The following is a 24,785-nucleotide window of genomic DNA, read 5'->3' as shown; positions in this document are numbered from 1 at the left end:
CCTATTGCCTATTCAGAAGACATACAAATGGCCAACAGGTATATAATGTTTAACATCACTAATCATCAGAGAATAGCAATTCAAAACCATAATGAAACCTTATCTCACCCAGATAAAACAGCTTTGATAAAATAAACAAGCAGTAAATAATGAATGCGCTGGTGAAGATGTGGAGAAAGGGGAACTCTATTTACACTGTTGGTGGGAATGTAAATTTGTACAGCCACTGTAGAATATTGTATGGAGGTTCCTCATGAAACTAAAACTACTGTATAATGTAGCAATTCACTAGTAGATGTATACCCAATAGAAAGGAAAACAGTATATTCAAAAGACACTGGTACTTCCATGTTTATTGCAGTGCTATTCACAATAGCCAAAATATGGAATCAACCTAATTAAGTGCCCATCAGTGGATGAATGGATAAAGAAAATGTGGTACATATACACAATGGACTCTTATTCAGCCATTAAAAAAAAAGACTAAATTCCTGTTATTTACAGCAATATGGATGGAACTGAAGGTCATTATGTTAAGTGAAATAAGTCAGGCATAGAAAAACAAACATTACATGTTCTCTTTCATATGTGGGAGATTAAAAAGTGAACCTCATGAAGATAGAGAGTAGATTGGTGATTACCAGAGGCCTGAAAGGGTCATGGGGAGATGGGGATGAAGAATAGATTGATTAATGGATGTAAATTTACAGTTTCAATGAAGAGATAAGACGTAGTATTGATAGATCAGTAAGGTGGTTTGTAGTTTACAATATCTTTTAAATGTTTCACAGTAGCTAGAAGGGAGTAATTTAAATGTTGTTTGCATGAAGAAAAAACAAATATTTAAGGTGATGGATATACCAAATACATTGATTTGCTCTTTACAAATTATATGAATGTATTAAATTCTTATATATAGCCTAAAATATGTGCATCTATTATGTATTGATTTTAAAATATTTTTTTAAACTCCAAGCTTCCCCAAGATTGTAATCCACCTGTAATTTAACTGACTGCTAGTAAAGCCTGTTACTTTCGGAGGAACATAGTTCAGCCTACAGACTTTGCAATATATCATCCACAGTGTTGTGTGTATGTGTTGTGTGTGTGTGTGTGTGTGTGTGTGTGTGTGTGTGAATGGGAAGGAACAAGAAAATATGAAAGCATGTAACCCAAAGATTTGAGAGAGAAAAAAAATGTGTATAAACATAGTGGCTTATATCAGAAGTTGTATTTAGGTATCTTAAAGTTCAATCCCTAGTGCTTTAAATCTAAAAAAAAACTCTAATGATCATTTCATGAACAAGTCTACCAAAAAAATTCCTTCAAAGATTTGCAATCTCTTTATGTTTATGCATGAGTGCCCAAAAATGCCTTCATCTCTTTTTCTTCAGTATTTAACATCCATTCCTGGGATTGAAGAACGTTCCTTCTAATTTACTCTTAAACATCAAAGCAAGGAAACTATTAATCCAACTAATAATGATGCGTATTTCTCAAAAATGCCTTTCATTTTCAGATCAGCCACCAAAGGAGTTTTCATTGTCTCTCTAGTTGGCTCTAATGAGAGATGTACAGATGTTAAACCCACTACTCTTATTAATCATTTATGTTCATCTACTGATTAAATCCTCAAAAGCAAACTGTTCATGTTCTCACTGAAAATACAGGTGGTCCCCCCTAGCAGTTACGTTGCACAAGAAAGAGAAGTTATAATAGCATGGATGGTGCTCCGCATGGTATTTCCTAGACTTTACTAGTTCATGAGCTTTCGTGGATAAGTCAAACTCTTGAATATCACTTAAATAAAATCTTTTCTATAGTTGATTATGCAGTGAATACAAAAGAGGTATCTGCAGTAGGTGGAATTAATTTGGGAAAGTTGGATAAAGACGTTAGAATAATAACTGTGACTATACAAGTCACCTGTGAAACTGTTCTCTCATAGGTGACATTAATTTTCTGTCTACAGAGTCTTAATACTGAATGTGTTATGTTTGTATCTCCAGAAAACTGAAATAATAATTTTCTTTTTTTTTTTTTAGCAGTCTATTAAAGTGTTGAGGTTTATCTTGACTGCTGCTTTTTCATGTAAATGTTTGGGCTTAATTCCTAATATGTGATATCACTTGGAATTCTGATAGGGTCCAGTAATTTGGCCTACAAAGACATATTTTTCCTTAAAATGAAATGTATATTTGAAATGTTATTTTACACAGTAGCAAAAAAGCATCCAATGTAAGTTGTGAGACTTTTATTGTTTAACTTTTGAAATAGAAAGACAAGGCTCTTATGTGCTTGCTTCATTCCAAAGTATATATGGGAATACTAATGCTTTATATGTAAAGTGCACCCTACAGATGTCTGTGATTAGTTAATTATTATGGCTGGAAATATTAGAATCATAAAAAAATGGACTAATCTTGAATGTCAGAGTGTCACTCACTTTTTTAAAAACAAAACAAAAATTATTATGATTTTTACATTTATGTGTTCCACAAAGAAGAAGTTTTCTTTGCTGTGCTATATTGCAAGAATGCATCATGTTCAAATCTCTGGGGCTTTATTAAAAACTTTACTTTCTTCTTAGAGAGATTATTAAGCAAATACTAAAGATGGCAGAGAAGTGTGGTCTAGGCAGTATTTTTCTGGCAAGTGAACCTAAGTGCAGAATTTAAGTTCTATAACATTAACCTGAGGGTAAATCATTTTATTCAGGGTTGTCTCCTCTGTGAACAGCTTTATGTTATGACCTCATTTGCTACAGCAAATGAAATATTAATAGATCTTTGAAAATGCAGTAAAGTTTTGATGAGTTGTTATAGCTTCATTGTATACCAAACCCTGCCTCTCAGAAAAACTTTCTGCTTGGGTTTAAAATGAAATTATCACTCAATTTTTTAAAATCAAACATTTTCTTTAAGAACATGATAATGTCAACATATTTCTTATGGGAATCTCTGGCTACTATATTTTTGACCAAAAAAACCCATGTTTGACCATGCTATTTAAAGAGTTATTGAAAAAAAACTGAATATATTTAGATGAGTCAGAAAATTAAGATATAGCAAATCAAAGTTCTTTTTGTTTTGTTTTTTTTTTTTTTTTGAGATGAAGTCTTGCTCTGTTGCCCAGGTTGGAGTGCAGTGACACTATCACAGCTCACTGCAACCTCCACAGTTCAAACTGGTTTCAAACAATTCTCCTGCCTCAGCCTTCTGAGTACCTGGGATTTCAGGCATGTGCCACACGCCCAGCTAATTTGTGTGTGTGTGTGTGTGTCTTTTTTGTTTTTTTGGTTTTTTTTTTTGAGACGGAGTTTCACTCTTGTTATCCAGGCTGGAGTGCAATGGCGCGATCTCGGCTCGCCGCAACCTCTGCCTCCTGGGTTCAGGCAATTCTCCTGCCTCAGCCTCCTGAGTAGCTGGGATTACAGGCACGCGCCACCATGCCCAGCTAATTTTTTGTGTTTTTAGTAGAGACGGGGTTTCACCATGTTGACCAGGATGGTCTCGATCTCTTGACCTCGTGATCCACCCGCCTCGGCCTCCCAAAGTGCTGGGATTACAGGCTTGAGCCACCGTGCCTGGCTTTTTGTGTGTTTTTAATAGAAACCGGGCTTCACCATGTTGGCCAGGCTGGTCTCAAATGTCTGACCTTATTGATCTGCCCTCCTCGGCCTCCCAAAGTGCAGGAATTACAGGCATGAGCCATGTGCCCAGCCACAAAATATATTTTAAATAAGTTATTAACTATAAAATTTCTCAATTTGGGTATTTATTTTGGCTGCAAGTACCGAAACACCAGACAAAAGAAACTTAAGTAAACAGTTCTAGATATATAGTTGACTCTTGAACAATACAGGGGTTAGGACTGCTGATCTCCACACTGTTGAAAATCTGCATATAACTTACCCAAATTTAACTACTAATAGTCTAGTGTTGACCAGAAGCCTTACTGATAAAATAAAACACTGATTAAAACACAGTTTGTATGTATATTTACACTATATTTTGCCATAAGTAAGATAAAAGAAAATGTCATTAACAAAATCATAAGGAAGATAAAATATATTGACTATTCAGTAAGCAGAAGTGGATCATCATAAAAGTCTTCATCCTCATTATCTTTATACTGAGTAGACTAAGTAGGAGAAGAAAGGGGAAGAGTTGGCCTTGCTATCTCATAGGTGGCAGGATGGAAGAAAATCTACATGTAAGTGGATCCTCATAGTTCAATTTCATCTTGTTCAAGAGTCAGCTGTGGATAGTTGTTGGAACTGGTTCAGCAATGCCAAATATAATGGTGGAATCTTTTGATACTTATGGCCGTTATCAAATGACTGAAAGATGATTGCTGAAGTTGTAGACATCTTATTTAGCAGAAAGAAAGAGAAAAGGAGGTAGCAGCTGTTTCAAGAAAACTTTCCTAAGAACCTCCATAGGAATCTATCACAGTGTTCTTGTGTCACTACTCCTAGCTAAGATAAGGCAAGGGAGAAGTGATTAGAAGTAGGCATTAAGTTGTCACATATTGTAATTGTCACTTCATTTACCAAGTCATGTATGTCTTACCTTCGCTTACCAAACAAAATGCTCTGATTTTCCTAATTAGCCGTAGTGGTATTTACTTCTTGTTTTTGAAACTTAAAGTGATAAACCACTGCACTCACGCTGCATGTTATTCTTCCAAAAGCTAACATAGTTTTGATTGATTTGAAAATATATGATTTCATATATGAATATATATAATTACATATATATTCTTATCTATTGCTGCCACATTTTAGGAGGTTATTGATGAAAGAGATCTTTGGATCAATCTGGAAAATTAATTGAAAAGTAAGACTGATAGCAGCAACGTTAAATGGTGTCTTTTCAGAAGTATTGATTATTCTCTGTTGCAGATCTCTTCAAATTGATTGGGAATCTCCAGGGAAGCCAAATGGCATCATTCTTGGATATGATCTCCTATGGAAAACATGGTATCCATGCCCTGAAACTCAGAAATTAATGCAGGACCACAGTGATGAGCTCTGCAAGGCAGTGAGGTGTCAAAAACCTGAATATATCTGTGGGCACATTTGCTATTCTCCTGAAGCTAAGGTAAATATTTTCAAACTAATCAGTGAACTTTCTCAGTCAAGACTCCAACTAAAATTATTTGCTTCTCACATCATGGTATATCATGGTCAATACTTCCTCTACTCTTTGAAGACTCCATGCAGAAGAAAGGATGCTTATAAAAATCTTATCACCCTCATGAGCACTTTAGCCTTCCCATTTTTTATTACCCTCACAGGAAATATAAATTTATTAGAATAGGGTACATCCTTTTGTATTTGATCAAATGGCTTGAAATTTTCTTTTCAACAGATCTTTTCGGCTACAAATGGGTATTTGTTTACATGATGCTGATGAGTAACTATGAACAGGACATTTTGTGATTTGTCAGAAATATTTTAGAATTATAGTCATTTGTAGATTAATGTTTGTTTTAGATGCTGTTTAGAAATCAGATCAATAATACAGCCAGACAGAGGAGTTTGTAAATGACATTTATTGACAACAAAGAAAATCCTTAGTTTAAAGGTAGAATTTCATGTAATGAACTAATGTTCCTGTTTGTCAACAACAGCCTCTCACACATTCAATGACTAAAGCTGCTACTAAATTTATAAGATTTACTGCAAAAGAACACAGTAATTAAGAAAGTGAGTTACTGAAGCAATATGGATCAAATTTTTACAAATTATTATAGCTGACACAAGTTTAGCAATAGTTATCATCTAAGAAATGCATAAAGCCAGCAGTTACTATGTATTTTTTGATACTTACACTCTAAAATTATCATTATGCCTAAGTTTGACATCATGTTATTCCATTAGGTATGCACATATTTAAATATGCACATATGCACATCTTATGAACATATTTGTATAAAATTAAATTTAGGATTTTTGAGAAGAAAAATACTAAAATAAATTTGCCCATTAAACATATTCTTCATTTTTAAAAAATCTTGGGAAAATATTGGCAAAATACAGAATTCACTTCTCAATTCTTTTTGTTTCCATTATTTTAAAATAATATGTTTGACATTTGCATTACCCAGTAAGAAGTGGATGAAGAGAGAATAGTTGTATAGGCATGTGAATTAATGATTTAAAGTTTGTCCAGTGCAGAAAACAATGTGTTTCATTAAAATAAAAACTAATTCTGGCCAAAAATTGTCATTGTAATTTAGGTTTGCATATGGATTTTATAAGTTTCAACTCCATAACTTTAGTGGTAAAATCAAAGCTAAGTAGAATAAAACTAGTAAAGATAATGTTTCAATTTAAGTTTTTTCTAAAAGATCAAAAGGTAGATGCTCTTAAAATGTCCATATTAAATTAAAATATACCTATGAAAGGGTGAAGAAAAATTAATGATGTGAAAAAAATGTATTTAATAAAGTATTAACAGCATAATAGTTACCTATGTTTAGGCTAAATTTTTTATAAAATTGCTTCTATCTTTCTTTATGCTGTGATTTCAGAAACTGCTTTTTCTAACTTTTGAAGAAATTTAATGAAGTTTTGTACCAAATAAATGACTGGTTGGTGTAACATTTCTAAATTCAATGAATGACAAAGAACTGGTTAGTTTAATTTTTAATTAATTTTAAAAGATGATTAAGATGAATCTACTCTACAAAAAAAAAATCATGCAAGTCACCTTTTATAGAAAATGAATGTAAATTGAAGAATAGAGAAGCAAAAGTTAGCCTTTAGAAAACACGTGTGCAAATCTCACCTCATAGTCTTGAAAAGAAACATCACATTTAGATGTTCCTGTAATGCAAATGTCATACATTATTAGAACAAAAAGAGACATACTTTTTAATGATGCCTTAAACAAAGTCTTATATTTATTGTTGGAATTAAAGAGGCAACACAGGTATTGCAGTAAAAGAGAATAAAGGAAGTCAGTTAAATTATAAGAAAAAATTTGAAAGTTTCAGTTTGGGGCTAGGTACTAAGATACATTTCCTGGCATGAAAGATTGGAGAGAATATATAAACATATATTCTAAATTTATATTTACTTTTTATTGTAAAATTTTAGATAACAAAAAAATAGACACATCTTTTATTATAAAATAATATATAACAAATATTTTAAGAAATTTTATATAATAAAATTTTTACGTGCGTCAAAAAATTAAGATACATCAAAGTAAAAATATAAATTTTTTTATTACATAATAAAAATTTTATATTAAAAAGACATATATAAAAATCATTTTAATTTTTATAATAAAAAGACACAGAGAACAGCATGGGGAACAGCCCTCATTATCCAATCACCTCTCACCAGGTCCCTCCCTAATACATGGGGATTACCATTCAGCATGAGATTTGGGTGGGGACACAGAGCCAAACTGTATGATCAAGTGATGCATCTGGAACTGGTCCAGGAACCATACTTTTTGAGAATCACTGGATTAGAAACATGCTTTTAAAAACCATCGAGCAAGGAACAGGCCACTTTTTTGAAAATTAGCCACACACAAATTAATTCAAGTTACTGAAATTTTCATTTATGTTGTCTGAGATAACTAACTTGAAGACTGAGTTCAGTAAGGAAGTATTCTGTTTATGGAGAGAACCCCCAAGAGAAACAATTGCTTGCAAAAGTCTCCTTTGGGACTCATCGATAATCTGAACCAGAATGGCTTAGAAGAAAGGCATGTGTTTTACTTGGCTGACGGAGCCTGAGAAAGCATTGATAATGAAAACATAGAAGTGAACCAGTCCTAATGGCCCATCACTTTGAGGAATAATTTCAAAAGAAGGTGAAAAGTACTGGATAAACTTGCTTTTTATCCAGCACTTATCAATATTTATCCAATTGATAAGTGTTGGACGTGCTTGTGTCCAGAAACAAACTCTATGTGACTGGGACTTTAATAAATGCTTCAAGATCAAAAACAAATGACAAGATTTTAGGTCACTATAATAAAACAAGAGGGAGATGCATGCTGTTTTACTTTACCAGCATTCACAAATCCCAAATAAAACACAGAGAATGTTTCTTGCTTAACTTTTAAAATAGAGCATGATTTTGAAATTTACTTTTCACCCAGAATATGACATCCAAGGGAGCAGTCACCAAATTTATCCTTGCGATTAGAAAAAATTTGAATCCTTATTGCCAATAACTAAATGAAAGAAATGCATCACAGTTGGTTTAGCAAGGCCACCTGAGGAACCACAATGGTAGACTTCCAATTTAAGAGCTTAATTTCTTTGCTTTTAGGTAAGTTTTGAAAAATGAGTGAAGTACTAAACTAGTGGCTTTGTTGAAGACTTAGAGCTTCTACATTCTACCGTTCCCGTGTTGAATTGGTTCAAATGTTAGTGCACTTTGGAGGTAGCAATGAAAAAAAAAAAAGAGAAATGCCTCATAGTGGTTGCTTTTGCCTAACACAGGAAATGTCTAGCCATTTAGTGCAACTTATTCCAAGTAAGAGTTCTGAGGCTACGTTTTAGCAACTGTTCATTGTTTGATTTGTTGTATATACAGTGTGTCAGTCTCTCAGACCTTAAGTGAGTATGCGAATAATTATTTGATTATTCAAGCACATAATTTTTTTTCACAGTTACTAAAGAAAATGGAGTTAAAAGGGCTTTTCAAAATTAATTTCCATATAGATTTCCTTTTTTAAATGTAGTAACTCATGAGATATGTATATATACACATATACATGCAAATATTGGACTCTGTTGTGATTACCTTGTCTGAAGATTGGGTTCATAAATAAGTGATCATACAAATTATAAGAAAAAATCCAATTTATTTTGAAAAAGGATCAATAAGAGACAGTATCCATAGATGTGGTGTTTTAAAAGTAATCATTTAAAGAAACATATATATATATATATGAAGGAAATTGTTCATTTAAAATTCTGAACATTTTTACCTCAGAAGCACTGACATTCAAAAGACAATTCATATTTAGAGTATCATCATAGGGCACAAAGAATGGCTGAAGACTTCAAAAAACATGTATTCTATGAAATAACGTTTATAAAATTTGAATGATCCTGGAAAACACATTTTTTAAACCAATGAAATATGAGTAATAATATCTCAGATCAATGCCTCATAAGAAAATAATTATATTCCATGAGATATAGTGGCATAATATTCTTAACTAAACTGATACCTTTTTAAAACTGATTTCATACTTTCAGATTTGTTGTAACGGCGTGCTCTATAACCCCAAGCCTGGCCACCACTGTTGCGAAGAAAAGTATATCCCGTTCTTTCTGAATTCTACCGGAGTTTGTTGTGGTGGCCGAATACAAGAGGCACAACCAGATCATCAGTGCTGCTCTGGGTATTATGCTAGAATTCTACCAGGTAAGGATTATTTCCAGGTGTACTCAAAAATTTTGGGAATCTGAGAATATAAACAGGTGATTCATGTCAGTGAACTATTTCAAACATCTCCCCCACGCCAACAAAAATTGAACCACAAACACATAGCTAATGGCCTGCTTTAAATATTATTTCTTCCTTCTGCTTCATTAAAATATAAGCAAGGCTAAATATTAGAAAAAGAGAGAACACAGGAATTTACAATATCTACTACATAAAGAAATAAATCTGGAGATCCTGGTTAACTACTTTTATCTTGTGGCTTTTTTTTTTTTTTATTAACATGATTATATATTTTCAATGTTAAATCTGTGAATTGCTGACTTTTCCACTCCATGAAGCTGTTTCCCACTTCTTCCATTTCTAATATGAACTACACATGCATTCTTCCTGGAGAGACTGTTACAGCAAATTTCATTTGTGAGAATTCTAGGCCACTGGAAGTATTCTCTGATCATTATAAGTCAGGCAAGAGTGGCAAACTGGATTTTTTTTCTTCCCTCCTTTTTACCATTAGCCAACTTAGCTAGCTATTTTGATCCAAATTTCAACTACATAAAACAATGCCTAGTGAATATAATTGGGAATGATGATAATAACGACTGGCTTTTTTATTTTTTTATTTTTTGAGACAGAGTCTCACTCTGTTGCCAGGCTGGAGTGCAGTGGCATCTCAGCTCATCGCAATCTCTGCCTCCTGGGTTCAGGTGATTTTCCTGCCTCAGCCTCCTGAGTAGCTGGGGCTACCAGCACACACCTCCATGAACAGCTAATTTTTGTATTTTTAGTAGAGACGAGGTTTCACCAAGTTCGCCAGGATGGTCTCGATCTCTTGACCTCATGATCCACCTGCCTCAACCTCCCAAAGTGCTGGAATTGCAGGTGTGAGCCACCATGCCCAGCAACAAGTGGCATTTTTAAAGTACCAAGTCTCTCACAGGCTCCATATTAAAGGTTTTACATGCGATAACTTATAGAATCTTCACAACTCTGGGAAATTGGTATTTACTCTGCAGTTTACAAGTAAGGAAACCATTTTAGAGGGGACTAATAACATATCCAGATTCATAAAAGTGAATAGAAGTGGAAGAACTAAAATGTGAATATAGGTATGTCTCCTAAATCTTTGCTCTTTTGAGTATTTTACTGACTCTTTAACCAAAAAGCATCAACATGTGTTGACAATTTTTTTAAAAGGACTATTTCAGACTTCTAAACTCTTCGTTACTACCATTGTCAGTTACTATTTATCCTACAAAGGTAATTGAGAATACAAATTTTTTTCTGCTACTTAAGTTTGATACTGATATCTCCTTCAAAGAGCAGGAAATTGATATAGGAGAAAAAGAAGAAAACTAAGTTTTGGAGGCCATAGGAAAGCTAAGTGCTTTGAGATATCTAGTTTAAGGTGAAATTTATGCCCAACATCTGGTTCAGTGTACTTTGTGTTCAATATAACTGTATCCATCCAAGGCATGTGAAATGAGACATTGTCTAACCCAGTGTCTTTTCTGGAAAACACTGTAGCAAATGTAGAAGGAACATAATCACCTAATGGATTTATTTTGCCCATTGCACAGATATTGCCAATTTACCAAGACAGTGGTATTGCAATAGAGAAAGAGATTAATAAATGCAGAGCCAACTAAGCAGGACAGGAGTTTTTACTCAAAACAGCCTCCCAGAAAATTCAAAACCTAGGGGGGTTTTTTTCAGGATAATTTGGTGAGCATAGGGCTAGGGAATGGGGGATGCTTATTGGTTGGGGATAAACTTACGGGGAGTCAGAACTGTCTACTTGCCTTTAGTCAGTTCCTGTATGGGGACTGCAAGATCAGATGAGCCAGTTTATTGGTCTGGGTGATGCTAGCTGGTCCATCAGAATAAAGAGTCTGAAAAATACCTTGAAGTCCAATCTTAGGTTTTACAATAGTGATGTTATCTATGGGAGCAATTGGGAAGGTTAGGACATGTGTCCTCTGGTGGCATGAACACCTGACCTATAGTTTCTGTGACTAATTTGTTTTATAAAGATGTTCTGCTCTCCAAGCAAGGAGTGAATTTGTTTCAGAAAAGGGCTATCATCATTGGTTTGAAGTTAAACTGTAAACTACATACCTCCCATAGTTATCTTGGCCTATGCCCAGGAAAGGACAATGGTAGCTTGGAGACTAGATGGAATTTATTAGGTCAGATATCTTTCACTGTCATAATTTTCCAGTGTCAGAATTTTCTTACTGTCATAATTTTTGCAAAGGTGGTTTCAGGTTTACTGATTAAATACTGTTCAAATTTACTCAAGGCAGAGAACCTTCACTCATTATTTTTCCTTACAATTCATAGGAAAAAAATATATGTTTTATAGCAGTGCTGTAATTTCTTATTCTCTATCAAAAATATTTCAAAATTAAATATGTTCTAGTAAACCAAATTTTCCAAGTAAGAAAAAATAAAAATATATATGGAAATAAGGATTTTGTAGAAAACTGTTCAGCTTCTTTATACTACAACTCACGGTGTTAACAATGGATCAAATACTGTTAAATGCTTTACTTTCTCTAAATAACTTACATTTGGGGAGTTTTCATATATAGTTCTTATCTGCCCTTGCTTATAAATAATTGCTATAAAATTATAATTACGGTGATGTGATGGACATTTTGGTTCAATTCCTACCATTCTTCACACCAGTAGACCAAGTTGAGCATGGAAATAATAGTGTTTTCATTCCACATCACGTTAAAATTTTTGATGTTATGATTTGCAACAAACTATTAAAACTTTACAAAATATCCTCTGTCCCTTAAAATTAATGAAAAATATTTAGTTACATCTGTCACTGCTTCTAACCCAAGAGACTTGCTAGTGACTCTCAATGTTAATGCAAGTAGTCAGATTTTGAACTGATAGCACAATCTATTTTTGTTAGGTTTCAAAATAAAATTGAACATTTTCCTTAAAAATGAAATAAGTCTTGGAAGCTCAGAAGTTCTCACTGATATTATAAAGCTTTTTAATAATTAGTTTTTAGAGCAAGAGTTTTTAAAATATTTATTGTCTGTATATATAAATACATGTTTCTTCAGACTTAAAGCATGTTCAATATCTACCAAACTATTTAGCATGCGCCAAATTTTGATTCTTTTTAAGTAGTTCATTTTTCACAGTATTAGAATGCCTACCACGATGTCAAGGGAAAAGAAAAAAGCAATCTCATGAAATAATCAAAGAGTGTTTTGCTCCAGTCATTAATCTCACTGTACCTAAATGAAGAGATTATTTTCGTGACCTCTGTCCTCATCCCTGAGGTCTTTGTTAACTAGTTTAATACTAGTTGCATTGAGAAAAACAAAAATACACAGTGGCCCCAAATCCTCTTGCAACTAAATGTGATTTAAATCTGATCACTAGTCTGCCAGTTCAAGACCATGGTGGGTATAGGAATTTTGATATTTATAGATTAGTCTAAAATATTAGTAATATGTACTTCATTTTTTTCTCATGACTTTCCTCCATAACAAAGACCAGAAGAGAAAAGAATGCTCATTTCTCTCCCTTTTTTATAAATATGCTAATAACCCTAAGTAAATGTTAATGTGGGTCATTCTTTGATAAGAATAACAATTAACTGTTAGACCACATGGTAGTTTTTAGAGAGAAAACATTTTCAAGTCTGGCTTGAAATAGATTCATTTTGAGAGGTTAATGAGAAGGTGACTGATCCTTGTATCTTACATCTAATAGCCCTTTTTTGAGGAAAATAAGTCAGTTTGATTTCTCATTGATGTAATCTACATCTTTATTTTTTTGAAGTCTTCTGTCAGTAACTAAATAAGATTCTGAGGGATTCAGTAAAATACTGCTAAAATATCTAAACCAATTAGCATTTTTTATGCTCAAAAGAGGCTTTAAAAAAAAGTGTTGGCTTTCCCCAATGTACATGTATATACTATGCTTCCTCTAAGGCCACCATTGTCCTAAGTGACATTTAATTAACTGATGTTGCTCTGTCCCATGAGACACATTATCTAAAGTTTACCAAAGGGGATATTATATTCTCTGACTGCAAAGACAAAAAACACAGAAACTACATTTCATCTCAATTAGAATTATTTTAACCAGAGGAACATAACAAATACAGTAATTTTATTGTTTATAATAAGCTCATTGCTCCTTCAGTAGCCTCTGGTAACATCTTCATGGAAACTTCTACTGAGTTCCCTGTTACTATAGATTCCATATTATAGGATCCTTTCAAATATAATTGACTAAGGCAACTGGCAAATTCTAGAAATTCTTATTTTGAGGAAAAAAACTGCATATTGCCTTGATCCACTCCTGGATGTTTACCCTAGAAAAAGGCAAATTTATGTTTACACAAAAACCTGTACATGAATGTTTACAGCAGCTGTATTCATAACTGTCAAAACTTGGAAACAATCCAAATGTCCCTAATTGAGTAAATGGAGAAACTGTAGAACAAAGGAATACTATGTAGCAATAAAAAAGAAGTATTGATAAATCCCAAGAAGATATCATGCCCAGTAAAAGAAGCCACTCTCAAAAAGCTACAAACTGTGAGACTGAATTTACATGACATACAATATAAGACAAGCCATAGGTTTGAAGAAAAAAGTGGGCAATTGCCAAATGGGTGCGAAGGGAGTATGACTATACAGGAATAGCATGAGGGTTTTCTGAGGGCTGATGAAACTCTTTTGTATCCTGATTGTGTTTCTTTGTTAAAATTTATGGAAGTATGCATCCAGAAAAAAAGCAATGGTACTGGATAATATTTTTTAAATAAAATGTTTTTTAAAGATTTTGCCTTAGAACTCTATTTCCATTTTACACATAGGGAAAATGTGAAATAGAAACATGACCAACACTCTCAGCTAGTCAAGATAGGAATTTTCATGATTGAATTTTAGGTTGAGCCCTTCAAGATGGTGTGTTATATAATAATGTGATGAGTTTGTATGAGTGACTTCATATGTATTTTTCTCATAAGTTGGTAGAACAGAAAGACAGCAAATATATCTCCATTAAAATTACAATGAAAAATCTTACTTTTAAAAGAAAGCAAAAATGTCCTAGTCAGTGATGACTATTTCAGGTAATATTTTACATGATCACATTCTTATTAAAGAGTAAGATTTGTGTAGTGTTTCAGTTGTTTGATGCTGAATAATTAGTGGATAAGATATTAATTCAGGAGTCAAACTACCTGGCTGGGAAACTTTCACTTCTTAGTTGTTTGACCTCCATTGAGTAACTTTAGAAATATTAGTGGGGAATTAATGTTTCTGATGTCCACTGGGCTGCTGAGTTAGAATCCCCAGAGCTTACCCAATCTTTCATATCCAAATAGAAAAAAAAAAAAAGTTTAGTAATTGGGGAGCATATGAGTAAAGCGGGTTAACAGGCTTCCTTTAAATAACAAAGTTTCTGTGAAACAATCCTTGGTTTCATAAGGATCGTTTTGATTCTGTGAGGCCAAGCAATTCTGTAAGTTGACTGTTAGCAAATGGCCAGGGTAAGTCATAAAGAGCTTCCAAACCTTGAGGACAAAAAACTTTCCATTTTGCAAAATGTCACACCCTAAAATTTAGGTTCTAGAAAAAGCACTTTGTTCTGACAAAATTGACGTTTAGAGACTTTATGCTGATTGTAAGCTACCACTCTTGACAAATAGAGGGAATCAATTTTTCAAGACTGTCTGGAGAGCATGACAGATGATCATTCACATATTGTATAACAGTCGAATCTTAGAGAGAAAATTAAATCTCTCTCAGTTTATTTCCTACTGCTGCTATAACTCATTACCAGAAACTTTATGGCTTAAAATGACACAAACTTATCTTATACATCACAATGTCAAAAGTTTGAAATGGGTCTCATTGAGCTAAAACTAAGAAGTTAACAACAGCTGGATTCCCTTCTGGAGTAGAAAATCCATTTTCTTGCCTTTTCTACCTTGCAGAGGCTGCTCACATTCTTTGGCTTGTGGGCCTCCTCCGTTTTACAGGCCAACAATGACCAATTGAGCATTTCTCACATTGTATTATTAAACTTAATTATACCTACTGTCTTCATTCCCCTTTCCCATGTAACATAATAGAGTCACAGGTTCCATGGTTTAGCATGTGGATATCTTTGGGAGATCATGTTGTGCTTACCATTGTAAGGTAATGGTTAAGTAATTATGAGAATTAAGAAGGCATTGCTATAAACACTCGGGGAATAATTGTCAGAAATGAAACAAAAAAGACACTGTGAGCCTGAGTGCAAGAATATATGAAAAATGCTAAGTATAGATCTACTGCTGCAAATTCAGGGAGAGGCAGTAGGATGATATTAGCGTTGGGAACTACAGGGAAATAGGAGAGTGCAATCTTGTTAATGACCTTTAAACACACACACACACACACACACACACAGACGTATTTACTTTAAGTTTGGGGGTACATGTGCAGATCATGTAGGATTGTTACATAGGTATACACATGCCATGGTGGTTTGCTGCATACACCTCCCCATCACCTACATTAGATGTTTTTCCTAATGTTATTCCCTTCTCAATCCCCTCACCCTCTGCTATCCCTCCCCTACCCTGCCCCCGAAACAGGCCCCAGTGTGTGATGTTCCCCTCCCTGTGTCCATGTGTTCTTATTGCTCAACACTCAACTATGATTGAGAACATGTGGTGTTTGGTTTTGTGTTCTCGTGTCAGTGTTTTGAGAATGATGGTTTCTAGCTTCATCCATGTCCCTGAAAAGGACAAGAACTCATCCTTTTTTATGGCTGCATACTATTCCATGGTGTATATATGCCACATTTTCTTTATCAAGTCTATCATTGATGGGCATTTGGGTTGGTTCCAAGTCTTTGCTATTGTAAACAGTGCTGCAATTAACATACATGTGCATGTGTCTTTATAATGAAACAATAATCCTTTGGGTATATGCCCAGTAATGGGATTGCTGGGTGAAATAATATTTCTATTTCTAGATTCTTGAGGAATTGCCACACTGTCTTCCACAATGGTTGAACTACTTTACACTCTCACCAAATGTGTAAAAGCATTCCTGTTTCTCCACATCCTCTCCAACATCTGTTGTCTCCAGATTTTTTTAATGATTGCCATTCTAGCTGGCATGAGATGGTATCTCAATGTGATTTTGATTTGCATTTCTCTAATGACCAGTGATGATGAGCATTTTTTCATATGTTTCTTGGCCACATAAATGTCTTCTTTTGAAAAGTGTCTGTTCATTTCTTTTGCCCACTTTTCGATGAAGTTGTTTGGTTTTTTCTTGTAAATTTTAGTTCTTTGTAGATTCTGGATATCAGCCCTTTGTCAGATGGGTAGCTTGCAAAACTTTTTTCCCCATTCTGTTGGTTGCTGGTTCACTCTAATGATTGTTTCTTTTGCTGTGCAGAAGCTCTTAAGTTTAATTAGATCCCATTTGTCTCTTTTGGCTTTTGTTGCCATTGCTTTTGGTGTTTTAGTCATGACATTCTTGCCTATGAGTATGTCCTGAATGGTTTTGCCTAGGTTTTCTTCTAGGGTTTTTATGGTGTTAAGCCTTATGTTTAACTCTTTAATCCATCTGGAGTTAATTTTAGTGTAAGCTGTCAGGAAGGGGTCCAGTTTCAGCTTTCTGCACATGGCTAGCCAGTTTTCCCAACACCATTTATGAAACAGAGAATCCTTTCATCATTGTTTGTTTTTCTCAGGTATGTCAAAAATCAGATGGCTGTAGATGTGTGGTGTTACTTCCAAGACCTCTGTTCTGTTCCATTCATCTGTATCTCTGTTTTAGTACCAGTACCATGCTGTTATAATTAATTACTGTAGCCTTGTAGTATAGTTTGAAGTCAGGTAATGTGATGCCTCCAGCATTGTTCTCTCTGCTTAGGATTTTCTTGGGTATGCAGACTCTTCTTTGGTTCCATATGAAGTTTAAAGTGATTTTTTTCCAGTTCTGTGAAGAAGGTCAGTGGTAGCTTGATGGGGATAGCATTCAATGTATAAATTACTTTGGGCAATATGGCCATTTTCATGATATTCATTCTTCCTAACCATGAGCATGGAATGCTTTTCCTTCTGTTTGTGTCCTCTCTCATTTCCTTGAGCAGTGGTTTGTAGTTCTCCTTGAAGAGGTCCTTCACCTCCCTTGTTAGTTGTATTCTAAGTATTTTATTGTCTTTGTATCAATTGTGAATGGGCATTCACTCATGATTTGGCTCTCTGTTTGTTTGTTATTGGTGTATAGGAATGCTTGTGATTTTTGCATATTGATTTTGTATCCTGAGACTTTCCTGAAGCTGCTTGTCATCTTAAGGAGATTTGGGACTGAGACGATGGGGTCTTCTAAATATGCAATTATGTTGTCTGCAAATAGAGACAATTTGACTTCCTTTTTTCCTAGTTGGATACCCTTTCTTTTTCTTGCCTGATTGCTCTGGCTAGAACTTCCAATACTATGCTGAATAGGAGTGGTGAGAAAGGGCATCCTTGTCTAGTGCCAGTTTTCCAAGGAAATGCTTCCAATTTTTGCCCATTCAGTATGATATTGGCTGTGGGTTGGTCCTAAATAGCTTTTATTATTTTGAGATATGTTCTATCAATACCTAGTTTATTGAGAGTTTTTAGCATAAATGGCTGCTGAATTTTGTTGAAGGCCTTCTCTGCATCTATTGAGATAATAGTATGGTTTTTGTCTTTGATTCTGTTTATGTGATGGATTATATTTATAGATTTGTGTATGTTGAACCAAACTGGCATCCCCGGGATGAAGCCAACTTGATCATGATGGATAAGCTTTTTGATGTGCTGTTGCATTCAGTTTGCCAGTATTTTATTGAAGATTTTTGCATCTATGTTCATCATGGATATTGGCCTGAAATTTTCTTTTTTAGTTATGTCTCTGCCAGGTTTTGGTATCAGGATGTTGTTGGTCTCATAAAATGAGTTAGGGAGAATTCCCTCTTTTTGTATTGTTTGGAATAATTTCAGGCAGATTTGTACCAGCTCCTCTTTGTACATCTGGTGAATTCAGCTGTGAACCGATCTGGACCTGGACTATTTTTAGTTCATAGGCTATTAGTTGCTACCTCAACTTCAGACCTTGTTATTGGTCTATTCAGGGATTCAACTTCTTCCTGGATTAGTCTTGGAAGGGTGTAAGTGTTCAGAAATATATCCATTTCTTCTAGATTTACTGGTTTATGTGCATAGAGGTGCTTGTAGTAATCTCTGATGGCGGATTGTATTTCTATGGAATCGATGGTGGTATCCCCTTTATTGTTTTTTATTGTGTCTATTAGATTCTTCTGTCTTTTCTTACTAGTCTGGCTGGCAGTCTCTCTATTTTGTTGATCTTTTCAAAAAAAACCAGCTCCTGGATTCACTGATTTTTTGAAGGGTTTTTTGTGTCTCTGTCTCCCTCAGATCTGCTCTGATCTTAGTTATTTCTTGTCTTCTGCTAGCTTTTGAATTTGTTTGATCTTTTCCTCTAGATCTTCTAATTGTGATGATAGGGTACCAATTTTAGATCTTTCCTCACTTCTCATGTGGGTAGTTAGTGCTATAAAGTTCCCTCTAGACACTGCTTTAAATGTGTCCCAAAGATTCTGATATGTTGTATCTTTGTTCTCATTGGTTTTGAAGACCATCTTTATTTCTGCCTTCATTTCATTACTTCCAGTAGTCATTCAGGAGCAAGGTGTTCAGTTTCTATGTAATTGTGCAGTTTTGAGTGAGTTTCTTAATCCTGAGTTCTAATTTGATTGCACTGTGGTCTGAGAGATGGATTGTTATGATTTCTGTTCTTCTGCATTTGCTGAGGAGTGATTGACTTCCAATTACATGGTCGATTTTAGAGTAAGTGCAATGTGGTGCTGAGAAGAATGTATATTCGGTGGATTTGGAATGGAGAATTCCGTAGATGCCTATTAGGTCCACTTGCTCGAGATCTGAGTTCAAGTCTTGGATATCCTTGTTAATTTTCTGTCTCATTGATCTGTCTAATATTGACAGTGGAGCGTTAAAGTCACCCACTATTATTGTGTGGAAGTCAGTCTCTTTGTAGGCTGTTAAGAACTTGCTTTATGTATCTGGGTGCTCCTCTATTGGGTGCATATATATTTAAGATAGTTAGCTCCTCTTGTTGTATTGATTACATAATGCTTTTCTTTGTCTCTTTTGATCTTTGTTGGTTCAAAGTCTGTTTTATCAGAGACCAGAACTGCAACCCCTGCTTTTTTTTTTTTTTTTTTTTTTTTTTTTTTTTTTTTTTTGCTGTCCCTTTGCTTGGTAAATCTTCCTCCATCCCTTATTCTGAGTCTAAGTGTTTCTTTGCATATGAGATGGGTCTCCTGAATACAGCACACTGATGGGTCTTGACTCTTTATGCAATTTGCCAGTGTGTCTCTTTTGATTGGGGCATTTAGCTCATTTACATTTAAAGTTAATATTGTTATGCGTGAATTTTATCCTGCCATTTTGATACTAGCTGGTTGTTTTGCCTGCTAATTGGTGCAGTTTCTTCATTGTGTCGATAGTCTTTACTGTTTGATACAATTTTGCAGTGGCTGGTACTGGTTTTCCTTTCCATGTTTAGTGGTTCTTTCAGGAGCTCTTGCAAGGCAGGCCTGGTGGTGACAATATATCTCAGCAATTGCTTGTCCATAAAGGATTTTGTTTCTCCTTCACTTATGAAACTTAGTCTGGCTGGTTGTGAAATTCTGGGATGAAAGTTCTCTTCTTTAAGGATGTGGAATATTGGCCCCCACTGTCTTCTGGCTTGTAGGGTTTCTGCCAAGAGATCTGCTCAGAGTGTGATGGGCTTTCCTTTGTTGGTAACCTGACCTTTCTCTCTGGCTATCCTTAGCATTTTTTCCTTCATTTCAACCCTGGTGAAGCTGATGATTATGTGCCTTGCGTTGCTTTTCTTGAGGAATCTCTTTGTGGTGTTCCCTGTATTTCCTGGATTTGAATGTTGGCCTTCTTCGTTGGGTTGGAAAAGTTCCCCTGGATAATATCCTGAAGAGTGTTTTCCAGCTTGGTTTTATTCTCCCAGTCACTTTCAGGTACACTGACCAAATGTAGATTCAGTCTTTTCACATAATCTCATATTTCTTGGAGGCTTTAGCATTTCTTTTTACTCTTTTTTTTCTCTAACCTTGCCTTCTCATTTTATTTCACTGAGTTGGTCTTCAATATCTGATATTCTTTCTTCAGCTTGATTGATTCAGCTATTGGAACTTGTGGTTCACACAGTTCTCGTGCTGTGTTTTTCAGCTCCATCAAGTAATTTATGTTCTTCTCTAAGCTGGTTATTCTAGTTAGCATTTTGTCTAACCATTTTTCAAGGTTTTTAGTTTCTTTGTATTGGGTTAGAACATGCTTGTTTAGCTTAGAGGAGCTTGTTATTACTCACCTTCTGAAGCCTGCTTCTGTCAATTTGTCAAACTTATTCTCCATCCAGTTTTGTTCCCTTGCTGGTGAGAAGTTGTGATCCCTTGGAGGAGAAGAGGCATTCTGGTTTTTTTGGTGATTTCAGCCTTTTTGCACTGGTTTCTTCCCATCTTTGTGGATTTTTGAAGTTGGGACTTTCGAATAGGGTCTCTGAGTGGATGTCATTTCTGTTGATATTGAAGCTATTTCTTTCTGTTTTTTAGTTTTCCTTCTAATAAATAGGTCCCTCTGCTTCAAGACTGCTGGAGGTCCACTCTGGACCCTGCTTGCCTGGGAATCACCCATGAGGGTACAGCACAGCAAGAATTGCTGCCTGTTTCTTCCTCTGGCAGCTTTGTCCCAGAAGGGTGCCCGCCAGATGTCAGTCAGAGCTCTCCTGTATGAGGTATCTCTTTGGATTTATAGGGGTCAGGGAGCCACTTGAGGAGACAGTCTGTCTCTTGTCAGAGCTCAAGTGCTGTGCTCGGAGCTCTGTTGCTCCCTTCAGAGCTACTGGGCAGGGACATTTAAGTCTGCTGGAGTGGAATTCACAACCATCCCTTTCCCAGGTGCTCTGACCCGGGAAGGTGGGGCTTTATTTATAAGTCCCTGAGGGGCTGCTGCCTTTTTTCAGAGATGTCCTGCCCAGCAAGGAGGGAGTCTAGTCACAGTCTCCCTGCAGAGGCCTTGCTGAGCTGCTGTTGGCTCCACCCAACTGCTGTGTAAATTTCCTTGCGATTTTGTTTACATAGTCAAGGTTAGAACTACCTCAGTAATGGCGGAAGCCGCTCCCCCACAGCCAGCTCAACTGTCCCAGGTTAAGTTCAAACTGCTGTGCTGGCTGCAAAAATCTCAAGCCAGTGGGTTTCAGTTTGCTGGTCTTTGTGTTGGTGGGACCTGCCGAGCCGGATCACTTGTCCCCTGGCCTTCAGCCCCCTTTTTTTTTAGGGGACTGGGTGGTTCTATCTCACAGGCATTCCAGGCACCAGCTAGAACAGTCACCCAGTTTTTTTGCTGAAAACTCACGGCTCCAGCTAAATTGGCCACCCTGTTTTGTGCTGGAAACCATGGGCTGGTGTTTTTGGCACTGATGGGAATCTCCTTTTCTGTAGGCTATAAAGACTGTGGGAAAAGTGCAGTATCTGAGCCAGAGTGCCGGAGTTTCTGGAAAAGTCCCTGATGGCCTCCCTTGGGTAGGAGAGGAAGTCCTCCAGCCCTTTGAACTTCCTGGGTAGGGCAGTGCCCCACCCTGCCTTGATTTGCCCTCCTTGAGCTACACCTACTGACCAATCAGTTCCACTGAGATGAACCTGGTATCTCGGTTGAAAATGTGGAGATTACTTGCCTTCTGTGTCGTTCTCACTGGGAAATGAGCTCTCGATCTGTTCCTATTCAGCCTTCTTGGTGGCTCTCCAGACTGACCCTTAAATCCTATACAAAGTGGCACACAAATCTTTTATCATTTTAATAGAGTGAACAGTGAACTACAAGGACTGGTACAGGGGATAATGAGATATTATGCCAAGTAAGGTAACTTTTTGGAGGTATGTAGATACAATGGACCAAGTTATTAAACATTATTCTTTTTTAGTAGACTTTGGGCTAGTTTCAAGAAATGCATAGCCAGATTGATTGATATCTTTAAGGGATTAGTATCCTTTATGAATACCACATCTGTGCAGTTTTTGCCCCAAAGGATCTTGGAGAGACATTCAAAGTCAGAGATATTGATCACAAAGGCATCAGGTAATTAGCTGGTGCCATCACCAAATTATAGATCAGGCATTCTTCTCCTGGGAATTACAGAGAGAGGCTTTCAGGCCCACGTTTATGCTGGTGTTTCATTTACAAAGTGGATCTCTTCTCAACAGATGCACTGAAGTGGAATTACTAACCAAAAAAAAAAAAAATGTGTTGATTCAATTGAAAGAAAAGAAAAATAAAGGCAGAATCTGAAAATAATTTTTAATTTCTACCACTGAGACATTTGATTATTACTAGGAAGGGATGATGGAAATTTACAAAGGGTTTTGATAGATAATATACCCCTCAGTATCAACCTTCTATTTTTTACAATTGCATAGAACTCTTTCTATGTCAAGGGCAGTTATGGATAGATGAGAGCAGCTACTTTCACAGAGAGGTGCTGTTTGGTCAAAGTTTGTCCTTTTCCTTTTTTGACTGCATCTTTCTAAGATACACTAATAAGAGCAGAGTAGGTGTTCTCCCAGTGTTCCTTAAAATATTGGTGGCTGTTTTTGTGTAGACTAGACACAGGAGTGTCTTCATTCTTGGCTTTGTCTAATTGCTTAATCTCAAAAGCTATTAATGTGATCTGATTTTTTTAATAATATCTTCTTCACCCTTCTTGAGACTAGAGAATTCTGGAATGTAGTAGTTAAGTGGTCTGTGAAACCAAGCATGGATTTATTTTTTCCTTGTTCATAGTACTTTATTATGGTAAAATATACATAACATAAAATTTATCATTTTAACCATTTCCTAAGCACATAATTCGGTGGCATTAAGTACATTCACATTGTTGTAAAATCATTACCACCATCCATTTCCAGAACTCATCTTCTCAAGCTGAAACTGTTTCCATTGAGCACTAACTTTTCACTCCCCCCTTATCTTCAACCCCTGGAAACTACCATTCTGTTTTGGTCTCTATGAATTTGAGTGCATGAGTACCTATTATAAGTGGAATCATACCGTATTTGTCTTTTTGTGTCTGGCTTATTTCACTTAGCACATTTTCAAGGATCATGTAGTGTGTGTCAGGATTTTATTCCTTTATAAGGCTGAATAATGTCTCATTGTATGTATATAACACTTTTGTATTCATTTATTCATCAGTAGACATTTGAGTTATTTCTGTCTAGAGACTATTATGGTTAAAGCTGCTATAAACATCGGCATACAAATGTACAAATTTCTGTTCAATCTCCTGTTTTCTATTATTTTGGGCTTATACCCAGAAGTAGAATTCCTGGATCATATGTTAATTCTATGTTTAATTTTCTTTTTAAGAACTGCCATACTGTTTTGTGAAACATTTTAACATTTTATGTTCCCAACAACAGTGCACAAGTGTGCCGATTTCTCCGTATTCTGGCTGATATTTGTTATTTTATGTTTTTTTATAATCTAATGAGTATAAAGTGGTATCTCATTGTGGTTTCGATTTGCATTTCCCTAGTTATTACTAATATTGAGCATATTTTCATGTGTTTATTGGCTATTTGTATATCTTCTTTTAAAAATGCCTATTAAAGTTATTTGCTCATTTTTAAAATAAGGTCATTGTTTTATGTTGTTGAGTTATAGAAGTTCTTTATACATTTTGGATGCTACTTCCATATCAGATACATAATTTTAATGTATTTCCTCATGAGTTGCCTTTTCACTTTTTTGATAATATTATTTGATGTTAAAAAGTTATTAATATTAATTATGATTAATCCAACTCATCTTTTTCCTTTATTGCTTGTGCTTTCAGTGAGCCAATGTCATACAATTTCCCCTTTGCTTTTTTCTAACAATTTTAAGTCTTAGCTTTTATGTCTAGATCTTTGATCCATTTTGAGTTAGTTTTGGTACATGATATTAAACAAAGATTCAATATCATTCTTTGGCATGTGGATATTAAACTTTGCGAACGTTAGTTTTTTTCTTTAAAAAAAAAAAAAAAAGGTCCTTTCCCCGTGGAAAGGTCTTTGTACCCTTGTTGAAAATCATTTGCCCATATATGCAAGGGTTCATCTTTAGGATCTCTGTTCTATCCCATTGGTCTATATGTCTGTCTTTGTACCAGTAATACACTTTTGATTACTGCAACTCTCTAGTAAATTTTGAAATCAGGAAGTGTGAGATCTCCAATTTTGTTCTTTT

General features: G+C 35.3%; 1 protein-coding gene across 1 annotated transcript in view; it reads left to right on the top strand.

Moving 5' to 3' along the window:
• USH2A (usherin) overlaps positions 1-24,785 on the top strand; it is a 777,205-nt gene that overhangs the window by 585,829 nt on the left and 166,591 nt on the right. The window contains exons 47-48 of the mRNA XM_003930351.4: positions 4,907-5,105; positions 9,241-9,409. Of these exons, the coding sequence (XP_003930400.3) occupies positions 4,907-5,105; positions 9,241-9,409 (368 nt within the window). The remainder of the gene's footprint in view (positions 1-4,906; positions 5,106-9,240; positions 9,410-24,785) is intronic.

This window comes from Saimiri boliviensis, chromosome 14 (genome assembly GCF_048565385.1).
Source record: "Saimiri boliviensis isolate mSaiBol1 chromosome 14, mSaiBol1.pri, whole genome shotgun sequence".
NCBI lineage: Eukaryota > Metazoa > Chordata > Mammalia > Primates > Cebidae > Saimiri > Saimiri boliviensis.
The sequence above is the reverse complement of the archived record's forward strand: the minus strand, read 5'-3'. Positions and strand labels throughout refer to the sequence as shown.